The sequence below is a fragment of the Strigops habroptila genome, chromosome 3, assembly GCF_004027225.2.
Source record: "Strigops habroptila isolate Jane chromosome 3, bStrHab1.2.pri, whole genome shotgun sequence".
NCBI classification, from domain to species: domain Eukaryota; kingdom Metazoa; phylum Chordata; class Aves; order Psittaciformes; family Psittacidae; genus Strigops; species Strigops habroptila.
The window spans coordinates 59201751-59218218 of record NC_044279.2 but is presented as its reverse complement, the minus strand read 5'-3'; the positions used below and the strand labels follow the sequence as shown (position 1 = coordinate 59218218).

General features: G+C 37.7%; 2 protein-coding genes across 9 annotated transcripts in view; one reads left to right on the top strand and one right to left on the bottom strand.

Annotated features, from left to right (window-relative positions):
• Window positions 1-20: 20 nt before the first annotated feature.
• ETFRF1 (electron transfer flavoprotein regulatory factor 1) lies at window positions 21-5956 on the top strand. 5 transcript variants are annotated; one of them, XR_003990482.1, is made up of 4 exons: window positions 43-108; window positions 687-780; window positions 884-1625; window positions 5739-5956. XR_003990482.1 is itself a non-coding variant. In XM_030478813.1 (3 exons), exons 2-3 carry the CDS (start codon window positions 736-738, stop codon window positions 1097-1099), a joined length of 261 nt encoding a protein of 86 aa, XP_030334673.1. In that variant the 5' UTR covers window positions 21-108; window positions 687-735; the 3' UTR covers window positions 1100-1190. The 5 variants fall into 5 exon arrangements, 3 of the variants coding, with proteins under 3 accessions (XP_030334673.1, XP_030334674.1, XP_030334672.1); XR_003990481.1 differs by having other exon boundaries at window positions 53-212; XM_030478813.1 differs by lacking the exon at window positions 5739-5956 and having other exon boundaries at window positions 21-108; window positions 884-1190.
• The window catches only part of KRAS (KRAS proto-oncogene, GTPase), a 27164-nt gene continuing 13121 nt past the window's right edge, over window positions 2426-16468 (bottom strand). For all 4 annotated transcript variants that reach the window (XM_030478809.2, XM_030478807.1, XM_030478811.2 and 1 more), the window contains exon 5: window positions 2426-6060. In XM_030478809.2, coding sequence (XP_030334669.1) covers window positions 5944-6060 — 117 coding nt within the window. In that variant the 3' untranslated portion in view covers window positions 2426-5943. The remainder of the gene's footprint in view (window positions 6061-16468) is intronic.

Genomic DNA, 16468 nt, shown 5'->3' with positions numbered 1-16468 from the left:
GTCCCTCCTCCCACCGCCTCGCCCCGCCGGCAGAAGGGCGGTGCCTGCCGTCGTTCCGGTTTTGCCGTAAAGCGTGGCCGGCGGAGCTCGCGGCGCGGCGTGAAGGCGGTGAGGCGCTGACCTTCTCCTTGTGCCCCGCGCCGGGCCGGGCGGTGCGTCCCTCTGTGTCCGTGTGTCCGGGGCACCGCCGCAAAACCCGGGCTGCGCTCCGGGTGCGTGCGTTTGTGGAAATAAAACCGCGTTTATTGCGTTACGGACGCGTAGGGATTCCTAATTTATACATATATATATTTACCACTGTATGTATATATGCAGGTATGAGTAGTCCTTTAGGAGACCGCAGATAACGCAGCTGCCAGCCAGGTAGAAAGCCGTAAGCCCGTAAGCATGCGGGAGGTGAACAGCACAAAGATAAACAAGCGTGACTGCAGCTGAAAGTTGTTGGAATTTCGTTGTTTTCTGTTTGAGAGGAGGGCAGGCAGAACGGGGGAGGAGGAGAAGCTAGGCAGAAATGAAAGTTAAACCAAAAGCAGGAGAGGGAGTAGAAGCAGAAAGCAGCAGCGTTAGAGCAAAGGGGGCTCAGCCGGGGACGGAGCGTGGTAAGAGCCCGTGCTGTTCCCTTGGAGCAGGAGGCTGGGACGTGCTGGCTCCCCCGGAACGCTAATGTCAACCTGGTTATTCTTCAGGTTAAAAACCCCGGTCAGACGCGATTGAAGTGTTCACTGACATGTGAGAATGGCCAGTTCTTTAAGAAGTGAAGTGAGAAAGCTATACAAAAACGTAAGTGGCCTTAAACGCTGCAAGCACCTTTCTTAACCAGACAAACCCCTTTCACTGCCCAAGTCATAAAAGAAATAAAATCTTTTCTTTTTGTTCCCTCAAGCTGCTGTACCTCGGAAGGGAGTATCCCAAAGGAGCAGACTACTTCAGAAAGCGTTTGAAAGCAGCTTTTCTAAAAAATAAAGATGAGAAGGATCCGGAGAAAATCAAGCAGCTGATTGCACGAGGAGAGTTTGTTATAAAAGAGCTGGAAGCTTTGTACTTCCTCAGAAAATACAGAGCTCTGAAACAGCGCTACTACAATGACGACAATCAGTAACTGGTGCTAATGACTTTCATGTAACAATACAAAGCCTTAAAAATGAACAATAAAAGCTGTAACCTAAAACAAATGAAACGTTAATCCTTCTGACCCATCTGAAATACGAATTAGGCCTTTGCTTCCCCTTAAGTAGTGCCTTGAAAGATTTACAACTGCATCTGTCTCCTGTGGGGTCACGCTGGCAGAGGCACGCACCCACTGTGCTGGGCCGAAGACTGCAGGGTCAGGAAGGGGGTGAATTTGGACAGGAGTGGTTTAAGCACTTCGACCCTGAAGACAGTTCCTGCTACTACTGATTTCTGGCACTGTGTAACTGCTGTAGCAGCAATACAGAAGTTGACCCTTTCCCCTGGAACTGAAGTTTCACGGTGGATGTTTGCTCCACAGCTAATGCCATAGGCTAGCTCAACTAGTTCTGTGCCAGAACTGCTACTTTGTGTGTACTAGGGTCGGATGATGTTTCTACCCCCACCAAGAACTAAATGACACTGGAGAGAGAACAGAAATAATCTTTGAAATATAGGTAAGTCATCACTGCAGTACAACGGTTGGCAATAGCAAGTCTTTGCATGTGTGAACTCTAGAATAGAATAAAGAAAAATGATGGCCATTTAGCACGCTACCCTCTGATGGAGTGTGTGTGCTGCTTCTAGCACCACATTGATGTGAAGAGCAGCCCTTCCACATCAACTCAGCTCTACAGTATGTTGCAGTTAAACCTATTCTGAATTAATACTTTTATGTAAAAAATTTAACCTGCCCCTCTCAGTAACTGATAAAAGATGATCCAGGTAACAAAGGGCCAAATCGTAACTTTATGGAGCAGTAGCATTTGCCGGCTTTTTTCCCCTCCTAGGACACACCCAGTACTAAAATATGTTGTTCACATTTTCTGTAAGTTTATGGAAGGCATCTGATAGAAGAAAACAAATGTGCACCTGGGAATGAACACAGAATAGCTATTGAGAATACTTTAAACTTGCAGACTAGTTCAAGTCTGCTGTTAGACTAATGGAATAAGGGCTCTGGGGCATGGCTGAAGATGGTACTGCCCGAGCAGCACACAGCAGTGAAAGAGAGGTGCATCCTCACCCGAAACAAGGCTCTGCTCCTTGCAGAGCACAGAATGCAACAGCAGCATAGACTAGAAGAGATGGACCGCCACAATAAAACACTTTGTCAAAGCACTTTTTGACAGGCAATGGGAAGGATGAGAAATAAACAGGACAATTGAAGTGCCAAACACGTGCAGTTCACAGGGTACTCCATAACCGAGGTGAGGCACTGAAGTTCTTAGAGAGAAAAAGGAAACTGGGACAGAAATTCACAATAACTATTTTTTATTACATTACAATAAATAGGAGCAGTACAGTTTGACAAAAAAATGACAAATTCCAGATCACCTCACAGCACATACTCCTAAAAACATTAAAAATTTTAAAACAAACAGTGGTCTTTTTTTTTTTTTTCCTTTTTTCCTTTTTTTTTTTTTTTTTAAATTAACGTCTGGTATGACCAACATTCCTAGGTCACACAACCAAATGATGGAAAAACTGGCTCACACTGCATATGTTCCACATCAAATAAAGCACAATGTACAAAATGTGCATGTTTCAGTTTACACTATACAAAAATAGTTAAAATACATTCCAGGTAAACATATTACATTAAGAAGTCATTCTAGTAAGAAGTTGGCACTCAAGAGGAAAAAGCAGAAGTATTTTCAACATGAAAACACAAGACAGTGGAATAAAGAAATGTTAGGAAAGATTTACCATCTATGTAGCTTTATGTAAACTTGAGACAAAATGATTTGTTTACAGTCTGATGGTCTTTGAAGGTAATAATTGTATTGCTTCAGAGAGTAGACAGGAGCAGAAGATTGTGTGTCAGTATTTACCCATTACAGAGATCCCGCTACTGTAACAAAATCTATATGGTGGAACTTAAAATTAAGTTAGCAAACATTTTAGGGCAGTGAGACTGGTCAAAATAATGAAATTTCAGTTTTGAGAAAAACCAATGAGAAGGTTGTTTACCAAAGTTACATAAAGCTACTGTAAGAAGGTGTTACTCCCTGACACATGGCAATTTAATGTATTAATGTGGTAAGCGATTCACATGTTTGTTAAGTAGCTGCTATCAGAACAGATAGCACCCAGGTATGTTCTTTGAAAGCATTTCAAATAGAGAAAGACAGGATAATTATGAGATCGACTTGTGCAAGCTGCAATCCAACATGCTTCACCAAATCTCAACAAATATTAAGACAAAACTGCACAACAGTGGCAAGGATGTGTATTTTTTGAAGTAAATAAGGGCTAATCTAAATAGGGTTTGTACTCATTTAATTAGATTGGTAGCTACAGACCATATTTACTAAAAAAAAAAAAACAAAAACACACACAAAACAAAACAAAACCCCCAAACTATTTTATATATAGCTTTATATTAGAGCTATATAAACCCACATTTGATAATTAAGACATTTCAGCTAAAATTTCTCCAGTTTTTAGTTAAATTAACATAAGAATCTTAGACCAGCCCTAATTTTACATGCAGTGTGACTCAGTTACCAAAAATCTTGAAGTAAACTTAAGATTACTTCCATTTGCTCAAGGTATACTACCCACTTTTGCTATGTTCTTCGTGTATAATCAAGAGTGTCTAAAATGTGCAAATAACTAAGTGTCTCCAAAATGTTTTAACCTTGGAAGCTATAAGATGTTTTGCAACATTAAGAATCTGTTCTTACTCCTTATTGGTCCTTATGATATGATGTTAGGTTCTCCTATTACTGTTTTTCAGAATATGTAATAATCTATATTTCACATCAAAGCTGAAAGGAGGGGAGGGAGCCTGAGGTTTGGTGGAGGATGGGGAATGGGGGGGTGCAGGCAGGGAAAGGCATTATTTCTCTCATCCACGTTGAAATTAAAGAACATGCAGCAATCCAGACAGTATACATCCCTGTCTGTTTTGCAGCCCTCCGCCTATGAGAGTCACTTGGGGGGGAGGTTAGAAGCAAAAGAATACTTTCCTCATGCAGTTGCACCTTTGACATCCTATAAATGGTCCAAGTTACACAGGTACATGAAAATTGTACTGTGTAAGATTTCCACAGAATTCTTTAGGTATACCTCAAGGTTAGGGCAATGCTGCTATTCCCTGTTCCAAGCTTTCCAGTGTCCTGAACTATCCTACTTCAATGTCTTGTGTTTTATTTTTCTGGGTACACCAGAGTCACATTTTCAAATTTCATTCTGCAGCTGAGTTAGGTACAAGAAGCATACCTTCAGGAACCCAGGCCCTAATGAAACAACCAAACAATGCAACATTTACATACAGTAAGACAACAGGAGCTGGCAACACTGGAATTACTGGCTGTTACTTCAGTGCAGAATACCTAGACTACTGCAGTACCAAAAAATGAAAGCTTCTGCAAAAATTCTGCATTAATTCCAATCAGAGAAAGAAAAGGGGGGTGGGAGGAGTGATCACAAGAGAACTTAAATCACAGAGAGAGACAACATTAAAATCTTGGTCTAGCTTCATGACAGTCTAGACACTGGAATGCCACTCATCAACCATTTAATCTGTGCAACAAAACGAGTACTTCACGAACAGCACACAAACAACATTGACTCTGGAAACCATGTTCTATGCAGACGGTTTGTGCAAATTCCACACCATTTTTATGGCATAGTGGATTTCCAAATTATTTGCATGAAGCAGCTAAATTCAACTCATCCATTCACTCATTTGATGTTGCTACAATTTAAAATTCTTCCCCTATTTTGCACAAAACAGGCATCTGAAAATATTTAATGCCACTCTTGGGGGGAGGGGAGGAAGTATGGTTTTACTTCACTATATAATTTAGGATTCATTCTGATTTAATTCTTATGGTAAATTCTGGATCCACGTATGAATTAACTTAAGAATTTGAATCAACTTATCTGTTAAGGCTTTCCAGTATTTCCTAGAGACGCTAAGGGTGAAATCCTGTACCTACTGCACAAAGCTACTTACACATTTGCCACTGGGGCCCAGGAGAGCTAGGATTTTGCCTTGGTCTTCAGACACAAAAAGTTAGTGAAAGTCTTAAAGCAATGCGTTAACAATATCAAATCAACCTAATTCAAACTTTTACTTTTTCCATTGCCAGATGTGCATTGTTGTCTTTTTTTAATTTTTCTTTTTTTTTATAGAAAAAATAGAGTATTTAAGGAGCGACCGAGACAAATTGCGGTGAAAAATCTTTTTTGTGAAAGTTTTATCTTTACATTCATTAAAGTTGATCTGAAATGCTACAAGACTAGATGCCTAGAAGCAAAATCTGCAGGAAGACTATAAAGGCTTCTGGTCTCTCTATATTGCAGTCAGTCTAAAATAAAAGAAAGGCTGAAATGAGAGGTCTCTTTTGCTAACTAGTCCTTTTTCCCAACCAGATTTAAAAGCCAAAAAATTAAAGGGGATGTCAGAATGTGTAGAGCATCACTTCATTGTTTGGTTTGCACACAGAAGTTCACAATCAGTAAGAAAAATAGGAAGTTAGCAACCGTGCATGCACCAAAGAGCCCCAAGACAGTTCTCAGGTTTGTGTGGTTTTTTGTTTTTGTTTTTTGTTTCACAGGCATTGCTAGTTCAAGAACCAACAGTCAAAGAATACTGGCACTTTAAGAGGAATGAAGTTTCCACTGTCATTTAAAACAAGCATTCAGGTAAAGCTAACAGGATCATGAAGCAGAAAGTAAAGTAATGCTAAACCAAATGCTAATAATTTAGTGTAATGTACAAAAATTACTTAAGTACTTCTTAAGAATAAGGATAAATTGTATTTACATAATTATACACTTTGTCTTTGTCTTCTTTTTCTTCTTTTTACCATCTTTGCTCATCTTCTCTTTGTGTTTTCTGATTTCTCGAACTAATGTATAGAAGGCATCATCAACACCCTGAAAAGACACATACATGCACGCATTAAGATCACCTTAACAGAGTGACACTGTACCTGCTTAGGTGAAGCCTGTTTTCACCTGACCTGATGAGGTGAACCGTTCAATCCATTTTGCTGCCTGTCAGGAGAGGTTACACTGTCTTCTCCTTTCTGAGGCTTTTATAAATGTACCCTTGAGTAGACCGTGGGTTATGGGAATTGCCAGGGCAACAGTCCTCTCCAGCATTCCTGGAAGGGGCATGCTGGGAGAAACACAGTCAGGTGGAAGGAGAACTGCACTTGTCTCCTGTCACGTAAGGCGAGTCTGACTGCACTGCCGTGCATGGGCAGAGGGGCCTGCAGGAAAGCAGTGCTGGAGAGTGGGCTGCCATCATTTGAACAATGAATCCTAGCTACAGGCTGTTCCTCTCCAGAGTTCTGAGCAGCACTGAAACAACCACCTGAATGAATTGTGTTGATGCCTGCAACAGCTAACACCTGCCTGCCCTCTTTCTCAGCTGTTCCCCAATCTGGCCTTACAGCACCCTATGGGTGATGTACTGCTCAGGGGCTGACCACAGGCACCGCATAGGTCCAATTCCATTATTATTATGGTAAGGAACATAATTTAGTGTACTGCCTCTTCTCCATCTCAGAGGGCACATATTGTCTCACCTCAAACTAAAAAAGTACAGGTACTACATGTTTAGGTTATATGTATGTATAAACATACATATAATCTAAATCATAGTACCACAGAATAAAGTTGTGAAGCACCAGCTATCTTTGTTTATGCCTTAACAATCTACAGGCAGCTTTAAAAAGTAAATACAAATATTTGTAGCAAGAATTCAATACCAAAGACATAGTTATGATTAATATCCATATTCAGGTAATTTCTCAGGCAGTTTTATAAATCATTGCTTATGCAAATCAGGCAAATCAATCCCATGCTCCAATGAAAATTATTATTTGATAAATCATTCTATTCAACTTAGCATACATGCAGAACACATTATCTATGGTGGTGTATCATGTACAGTCACTTAAAATCTCCACGGCTCCAACAGTTATCTAACAGACACAAAAGCTAATGTTTCTTCACATTGAGTAGTTTTTCCTTTTTGTGGGATAATTATAGCTGACAAAAAATAACTCTGGTCAAAAGAGACCAGTGTATCTAAAAGCCTGATATGAACCATTATCAAAGTACAATGTTACATGTTATGCTTTGTAACAACCTATTTACATGAAAGAGTTTATTGCCTAGCTTTCAGGTTGTTTCAAATTCCAATCAAGTACCCATGTTGTCAGTTAACCTTTACATTTAATAGTCTTAGTATGGACAGTTATGAAATCATTAAACTGAAAAATTATCTTGATTCTTCACTGCCTTACTCCTTGTATTAGCTTTTAGATAGATCAGAAATAGTTGCATGATGTTAATGAATCAGCAGACAATGGCATCACTGTGGAACTGAGTCTACCAATTTAGCCCTACAAGTGGCAGGCAGCTTCCTACCTCTTGTCAGCTACAGAGTTTACCTTCAAGCTGCCAAAAAAAATTAAGACTCTGTTTACTCCTGTGTGCCCACTTCAGTAAAATAACTGAAAGTGAACTCTGAAAAAGCACAACAAAAAGCCAAAAATTACCCAATTCATTACTCTTTCAGCGAAACTCCAAATAGTGATGAAATTTAATATGGAAAGTCCAAACAGTGAGGTGTTAAGTAGCTTCATTAATAAAGCAATGCTCCTAGTATAACCTCCATTTATTTAAAACCTTCACATTCAAGTTCATAAAACATTTACACATAACTGATGTTCGATCAAAGCCCTTGGCAGCCTATCTTCCAACACTAATAGCGCACTTTTGCAAGGTCTCGTAATATACAAAACACACTTGCAAGTAATTTCTTCTACATTTTAAAATATTATTGATCACTATAAGATTGACGTAGCATGCCTAATGGAAGAGTAGCCTCAGTTCTGGAAAAGGCCATGTCCCCCATGAATCTTCAGGGTATTAGAAACGCTTGATATTGTTTTACAGGCATCTAGTGTATTTTGTGCATAACTTCAGCATTAATGCACCAAGTGAATATTCAGCAATGTTCATATAGGAAAATGATCTAGAAGTAGTGACGGTTCAAACTGCATCTCCTACAGTTCTAATCTCAGCTAGGAGGACAGTATTAAGAATCAATCACAACAGGCAGAAGTTTCATTATTAGAACATAAGAACGGTGTAAGAAAAATCTCCACACAATATTCTTCTGCAAGACTGTTCACATTTCCCTACAAAACTACCTTTCAGTATTTCACACTGGTCATTAATGTGTTGGAAAAATTCTCATTATGAGGACGGTCGCTGGCTTTCAATGGTGTCTTCAAATGAGACATGCTAAACAAAAATTGCAATTTAAGTCTTCAAATGAGCAACCCTTCCTCATTAAACTGGTTTTAAAATAGCTACAGAGAAAATAACTTGTACAAAATAATATCCAGAGACTATTATGGGCCTTTAAACACAGGACTTCACAATTAAGGCTGAAATCTTTATTCTACCCAGTAAGGTGATGATCTATTAAATACAATGCATGTTGCAAAATAAGAGGGAACTGACTTGGCTTTTGTCCTTGCATTTACACCTTTGAAGATCAAGCCTTTAAAATTATTAATTATGTATTTAGTAGTTTGGTCCTGCCACAATTCCTCTTAAATTCACATAACCAATATAACATGACATTCAAAACTGCATTTAGAATACTTGTGAATTAGAACTGGAGAACTCCAGATAAACTAAGATCTTTCGCTTTTCAGTCTGTCCATTAAATGTTAGATGTAAGTAGTGGATATGGTGTTTACAGAAGGTCCCTAAAGGCATCAATACTGTAAGATCAAAGGCGGTGAACCTTTCTAGTTACTTCTTTCAGTAATAAGGGACTGCATGCAGCTGACCTTCCTCCCTCTAACAATGGAGTTATTGTGTGCGAGCATTTTGGAAAGCCTAAGATGTACTGAATGAGTGCTTTAAATTGAGGCTCAGGATTAGAAACTCAAAATTCACTGTGCACACTCAGAACTATTACCACACTGCCTCCATAAAGGTGCATTGACAGAGCTTGCTCCTGGCACTTGTTTTTCCAAAGGGCAACTACAAAAGGCAAAAGGAACAGAAATATCAGAACTGTTCCCACAGAAACAGCCTGCTCCTGGCTACAACTTTTCTTTGGAGCACCACACGGTCCTGCGACCATATAGAAATCTGGGTATGTGTTTGCATGGTTATAAGCATGCATGAGACTCGGCAATTAACCTGGCTACCAATAAGAAACCCTAAATTCATTTAGGAATTAGGAATTCCTTAGCACCCCAGCCCCAGAAATAGAAATAGAATCACTCACAGAATGGTTTAGGTTGGAAGGGGCCTTAAAGATCATCTGCTTCCAACCCCTTCCACTAGACATATGTAGACCCTTAAACAAGTTATCAATTGTAGGGTCTTTTTTTATATTTTTCTTTAAATACACAAAACATACACACAGACACGTGTCAGTCACAAGGAAATTATTTGTACACCTCTAGTACTGTGGGGGAAAAAATCATTAAATTACAGTTTTAATCAAGAATCTAGAAATATTTGCATTCAAATCTAGAACTTTTGTAGTTCAAATTTTTTACTATTAACCCAGCTTAATCTGAATTACATTACCTAGATGTCTAATTTATGCCCTAGAGAAATTTTAGTTATAGGTTGCTTTTTATGTAGAAACTTTAATGCTTTCAAGAAAGAGATCTTTTGAGGATTTTACATTGAGTTTTAGAAATTTCTTCTTGCTAGTTAGAAATTACAAACAGAACAAAAGACATTCTGTACTTTCTTCTTTACTGTGTAACAGCCAAAGGAATCAATCTCTCTGAAAGCATCAGCAGTTAATGGTAATCTGGGTAGTCAAGAGTTTTCAGTTACCTTGTACAAGATTAATATAACTAAGGCGGCATCCCATAAGTAGCAAGAAGATAAACTGAATATTCCAAGAGATAGCAAAATACTGTGAGCCATCTAATTTTATTATCCAGAGCAAAAAAGGAAAATAAATGCTGTCTGTCATTGCAAACTGTTATAATGAGTATTTCTGAAGTCTAAAATCCCAGGTGAAAGACTCGCATCATTAGATGCTGCTCCCCTTAGCTATCTACTATGCATCAGACTGAATTAATACGACTTCTTACTGAAGGTAATACAAGCCAGACTGTTTTAAATGTCAGATTTCTTATTCCACTACAAACACTACAGAACTACAGCTGTACCACAATAATTTTGGAACATGTTTCTCCAGCTTAGCCTCTTAAATATAAAGTTGCTGAAATTACTATCAACAGTACATAGAATTCACTTGAGTATAAAAACAAATGCTTCCTTCCCTGAGCAGAGTCTTGAAGTTCTACAGTTTTATACCCAAGATTATTTTCTAAATAGGGAATGGAGGAAAAAAAAAAAACCAAATCAAAACCCAACAATAACCACTCTTGATAAAAGTTTTCCTTCGTCTGGGAAAAAAATAACCACACAAACCCCAAAAAACATACTTCTTTTGGACAAAGGCAGAAAAAAAGTAAGAAGCTGGGAGAAATGAAAGCACATATTCACTGAGCTATCAAAAAGAATCTTAAAATCTGAAAAGATGCTTCCACTAAAAAAAAAAAAAATAAAATAATGAAAACCACAATTCCCACCATCCTGTTCTCCTTCTCCCAAGAAAGTCCACAAAAAGGAAAAGCAGACAGATTCAGGATCTTTAAAGTCCCAGTACACAAAAAGAAATTCTACTTTGAGATATGGCTACATTAGTAAGACAGCAAGAAATGGCAAAGTTGGTTTTCAGCAGAAAGTAGGCTTAAGCAATTTAATTCATATTGCTCTCATCAAAAGTAATCTTGCTAAGCTGCTGTTAGTTGTTTTTTTGACAGCTAGAAGAATAAAACAAGGTATTTTGATGGTATCAATTTTATTGATATTTGGACTCAAGACTGGGGAGTTTGGTAACTAAAGCTTCCAGTTTCCTGCAAAGAAAACCTTTGATACAAAAGTATCACAAAGTGTGTGTTTTTTAAGGAAACATCTAAAGAATTACCTCAGAGAATTCTCTCATCACTTAAAAGCTGAGAATATAATAAGCCTGATCAGATCTAGTAGAAACTGATATGAAACAAAGATTCTCCCCCTTCCCCTGGAAAGTGTTTTTTCTTTTACAGAATGCGAAATTCCAGGTCATCCTCTTATTGGACAAGAACGTAAGAAGTAACAACCCATTCTCTGCACTGGTGCAGCAAGAGGTAGAGAATTAATGGGACAGTAATAGATGCAAAGAGCTATTCTGATGGTTTATTCAAAAAGCACTGGAAGTGATTTAGAGTAGCACTTTTTCCATATCACAGCGTGTACTTCCCTCTCCTCCTCCCTTTTTTCTTACAATGGAATATACGAGTAACAAAATATTTTGTGAGAATTTGGGTATTGTGGGTTCTGGTGCTTTTTTGTTGTTTTTTGGTCTGTTACCCCCTTCTCCTCCAGTTTTAATTCACTGTCACTTTGTTACTGTATTTCTGGAAATGGTAAGAGTAAATTTTTTTAAAAACATCATGGCATAAGGAAGGGCCTGGGAATTAAGAAATCCTGTATGTCAGCTGCTAGCCAAACACTGCTTAGCTGGATTAGGAACCTCCTGTTTCTGCATCTGAGGATGATAAATATTATGACCCTCTCCTCTCAGTTCATCAACCTGAAGATTCAATCAACATGCACTTCAACAGTATCTGCAATACATCAATAATGAAACTTTAAACTCTTCACACTCAAAACTAGGCTTCTGTTTCACAGATGGAGAACTTAATATGCAGTAAAGACTTCTTAATCTATTTATCAAAACCCCAGGAAACAAAACAAATCCATACTTGGGTGTTTGCTAGAATATTATTTAGGACTACAATACTGAAATCTGATTGGCTTTAGATCTTAATTTATGTCATTGATTAACCATAAAATGTCTGATTTGCAAGACACCGTCGATCAATTTTATTTGGCAAGTGATTTGTAAAACCTACCCTGTTACATTACAAAACTTACCCTGTTACATTATAAGGCATTTTTTAATTTTCACGCACCCTGGAGTCTTTTCTTCTTTGCTGATTTTTTTCACTCTGTACTGTCGAATCTCTCGCACCAATGTATAAAAAGCATCCTCCACTCTCTGCATTGTAAAACACAACTCCTTAAAAACTGCTTCATTAACAATCAGGAGATATTGGGACACCCATGGCAGGGAAAAAAAACCCGCAACACAACCACTGAAATTACGAGCTTTACTTGAGAGAAGTATATGGATCTCCATTTGCATATTTAAAATGCTGGGCTTTATACATTTGCTGCTTGATATATAGTTTTTAATGCAAGCAAAAGAGAAACACTCAAAGAATTTCTTGATTACCAATTACTGTGAATATCTATGCCTCAAGCCCTCCTATTTTTTGTGCAAGGTAACACTTGGACAAAAAAGAGTAAGAATTATGTTCTTCCACTTCATAATTCCACTGCACTGAAACGCTTGCATTACTGAATCTTTTCACACATTTTTGTGGGCATGGATGTATTTAGCAGCACAAAACCTTGTTAGATTTTTAACTGCGGGTTACTTATGAACACACAGTTAACCACCTATTCTCACTTCTCAGGCAAAGTGGGAACATATTACTGTTTGTGCAGGCAAAAAAAGCTCACTCACTTATGTTCTGTTCTTTATACAGGGTGTTCATTCTTCGCAAAAAATCTGTGGAAGAAACTAACAAAATATAAAAGAAGTCTAACCAGGCAATTTCCTAAGAGGTTACAAAGAAATAAAAACTTCTGAGAATACTAAATTTTAGGCAATATTGGTTTTATATCTATTTATGTTATTAAACTTAGGAAAAGGGATATTCGAGTTATGATAAAGTGCTTTTAAGAAGCACCTGAAGTGTGTTATATTTCAGAGTAACCTTCAAAACTAATTACTTATTGTAACTATGAATGTTATTCTTCCATGCAGAAAAAGCAATAGTTCATTATTATCACATTTAAGAGCTTGGGTCACATCAACGTTCAGGGCACACCTAATCTGTTCTCTCTGGGGAGGCCTCACGCAACCAAGAGGGTCTCATAATAAGAACTAAGTGCAAACAGCCTGTGAAGTTCTCCTGCTCACATTTTTGTTCTGGTTGAGGAGAGCTCTTCAAGTATTCCATGTATGACAGAGCTATGTGTTTTACTTCTCTGGTCTCACACCCTACCTTTCTGCAGCTCTGTGCTTAGACTGCTTGGATATGATGATCCATAAGCATTAAAAAAAGTATGGACTAAAGTTGTCTTTAAGCAAATACAAGATAAAGAGGTACAGCACCAGCTTTAAGTTATGTTATTTTAAACTGACTATATCTGTGCATAAACTTAAAAATTTAGACAGATCTGTGGGGATATTCTTATAACAAGATACAACATGTTTAGCTGCAGCTTTTAAAGGGGAAATCTCTCCTCTGCCTTACTGTCAATCTCATTACTTGTCTCCTCAGTCAGATCAACAGGGCTGTTAATTTAATACAAACTCATTATTTCAAAATAAAACCGGAACAGACTGATGATTGTGGAAAACAGTACAACCATTTAAGCCCCCAAACTTTATTACTACCCAATGCACAATTTGGGCTTTTATTTGGCAGATTTTCCATACATTATCTCTCCAACCGATCTTTATATCATGCAGCTAACAATAATTGCTAGCATATAGCACCACAGTTATTGGGTCATTTTGCATGAACTGTGTCATAGGTTATCATGTTGAAGATTCATTCTTAAGAATGCTGCTGCTGATCTGCTCTCTGAACTACAGCCACTTGAATTTCAAGATTAATTAGATTTATTTCTTGGATTGTATTTCTTTGTTATGAATGATGTGTCCTGTTAGGATGTAGTGAAGTATGGACAAGACAAACAGTCTTACATTCCAGGTCTGAGAGTTTGCAAAATGTGAAAAAAGCTATTTAAAAAACCCAGCAAAACCCAAGTAAAGCTCATACTTTCATGTTTTCCTGGAAGGAGGAAACAGCAAACATTGATCAGCTGCTATGTGCCAAAGCACAGGCTGTACAAGAATCAACATTTTTGTAAATCTACTGTTTTGCAGTAGAAATACGTAATTTGATTATGGAGCTTTCACATGAATAATTAGATAACAATTCTTCAGTCAAGGTTTATTGCCAACTTTCCCATCACCAATATGAGCTGTAATTTGCTTTAGCAATGCAGAGAGAGGGAGAGACACAGAGAAAAGAAATTGCTACTACTGCCACCACCAAGAACAGTCTTATCAATCCCCTTATGAAATAAGTCATTCTGAAAGAAAATCTGTACAGAGACACATTTGCTAATTTCATTAGCACAAGGTGACATTTTTAAGAGCCAGATGCCAGTCTTACAAACTTAAGAAGTCATTTAAATACCAATTTCTTTTAAGATTCTTCAGTATTTTTTCCTTAAATGAGTATGGACCATATCTCTAAAATATAATCAACCAGTTCTATTAGCTGTCAGAACTGGAAGCAAAAATATCCTTTGGCAGATATTAAAAACTTCAAAATCTAAACAGCCCCAAGAACCCATGACCTTAAGGCAATGTTTTCAGGACGCTTTTGACTCCTAGGAGACAGCCAAACATTCAATTTAAAATATGACTATCTGCAAAGAAAGACTATTTCGAATACAAACAGGAATTTTCACATGTTCTACTTCTGTAAATAGTGCTTAAAGGAAACTAATGAAAGTTAGCTTTGACATCTCAAAAGTGTTCTGTTCTGTGTCCGCCTTTATACACTTTGTAGGAGTTGGTCTCTTAAAACCGTTAGACAAATAAAGTAAAAAGCTATTCATAAGGACACAAGCAAAAAGATTGCTATTCCCTTGCATAAAAGCACTCCCAACATCAAACTTGGTAATGGTAAAGTCAGCTTAGTTAGTACTGGAGAATACACAAACCTGCAAAAATCTACTAGCTCGTGCAATATTTAGCTTATAGGTTAAGGGTAATTTTTTGCTATTTCTAAAACAGATGTAGTACTTCAAAGGACTGTTTGAAAACAGTTACCACAACTCAGCCACATGCACAACCGCCACTAATTTGGGGAGTGAGAGAGTGTTAAGCTGATCGTGTTATTATCTTACAATGGTTAAATACCAAATGTACATCAGTAAATTCATATTAAACACTGCACAAAATCACAATTAAAGTTAATCTCTCCAAAGGTAAGAAGTACCAGAATTACAGCTGTCTGTCCTAACCTGAATTTAACCCATTGTGCACATGTATCCTCTTTTTGCTGCACCTATTTATCTTTACATCAGGTATGTAACAAACCTGTTTCCTGAGCATCCCAGAGTAATACTTTTTTTTCTCTTCGGCCCTTGTTTTTGGGATAGACTAAGCTTTTTTGGAAACGTTTTACCTTACAACAAACTAGCAACATGGAAAAACTCAACCCCTGTTGTGAAGTCTGACATAGTTGTAAATAATTGAAAACAAAGTTTTAAAGTGGAACTTGCACACATGAGCTACATTAAAAATGGCTTGGAGTAAAACACAGAATATCATTAAACAGATACAACAAATCCCTAAAAACTTGGCAAGGTGGTTCAAGCAAACTGTCTTAAGATATCAGTTATTCATGAATCTCAATGAGCTGTAGGAATGCTGTTCTGTAAATACCGGACCAGGATTACTTCGGACCAGGCACAGGTTCTCAACTTACTTTCATCTCAAATTTGAGGCCTAACCTATTGTACATCAGACAGCTGAAATAACTATAATGCTTTTTTAACAGCATCCTTGTGATTTAGGTCGACTTCTTCATTAAATACTTCAAAAAGTCTGTTTAAGTATATATTCTCAACAAGACCTAACACTTTGGGGTATCCTTTACTATGCTTACAATAATGCCTATTTATCTGCTTTGCCTTTGAATTCAGGACTAGCAGGACAGTTGAAATGTTCCAAGGAAAACAAAATTCTGCAGTCAAACCACATGTGAGGTACAGCCTTACAGCTTTTCCTTGTATAACTCACAGCAAGGAATGCAGGATGCAGCCTCGACAGAGATAAATCAAGTTTGCCTCTCACCTCTCATTGACACTATTGGCAATACTGGGAGGTATATGCTCATGTGGACAAGGGAGAATTTTAATTTCAAGCTTATGTCAAACAGAGAAAAGCAAAAACAGCTATCAAACTTCAAAAAATCATATCCTTCTGCATAAAGATTGTGAAAGAATAAGTGTCATTGATGCAAAGGATGAGTTTAAGTGATGCGCATGACTTGCATTTGACACAATATTGACACGT

What these genes read in the sequence shown, in the direction of transcription:
- ETFRF1 (XM_030478813.1), top strand. Translation starts at nt 736, where the DNA reads ATGGCCAGTTCTTTAAGAAGTGAAGTGAGAAAGCTATACAAAAAC. An exon ending in TGAGAAAGCTATACAAAAAC is followed by an intron (nt 781 to 883) that starts GTAAGTGGCCTT and finishes TGTTCCCTCAAG; the next exon opens with CTGCTGTACCTCGGAAGGGA.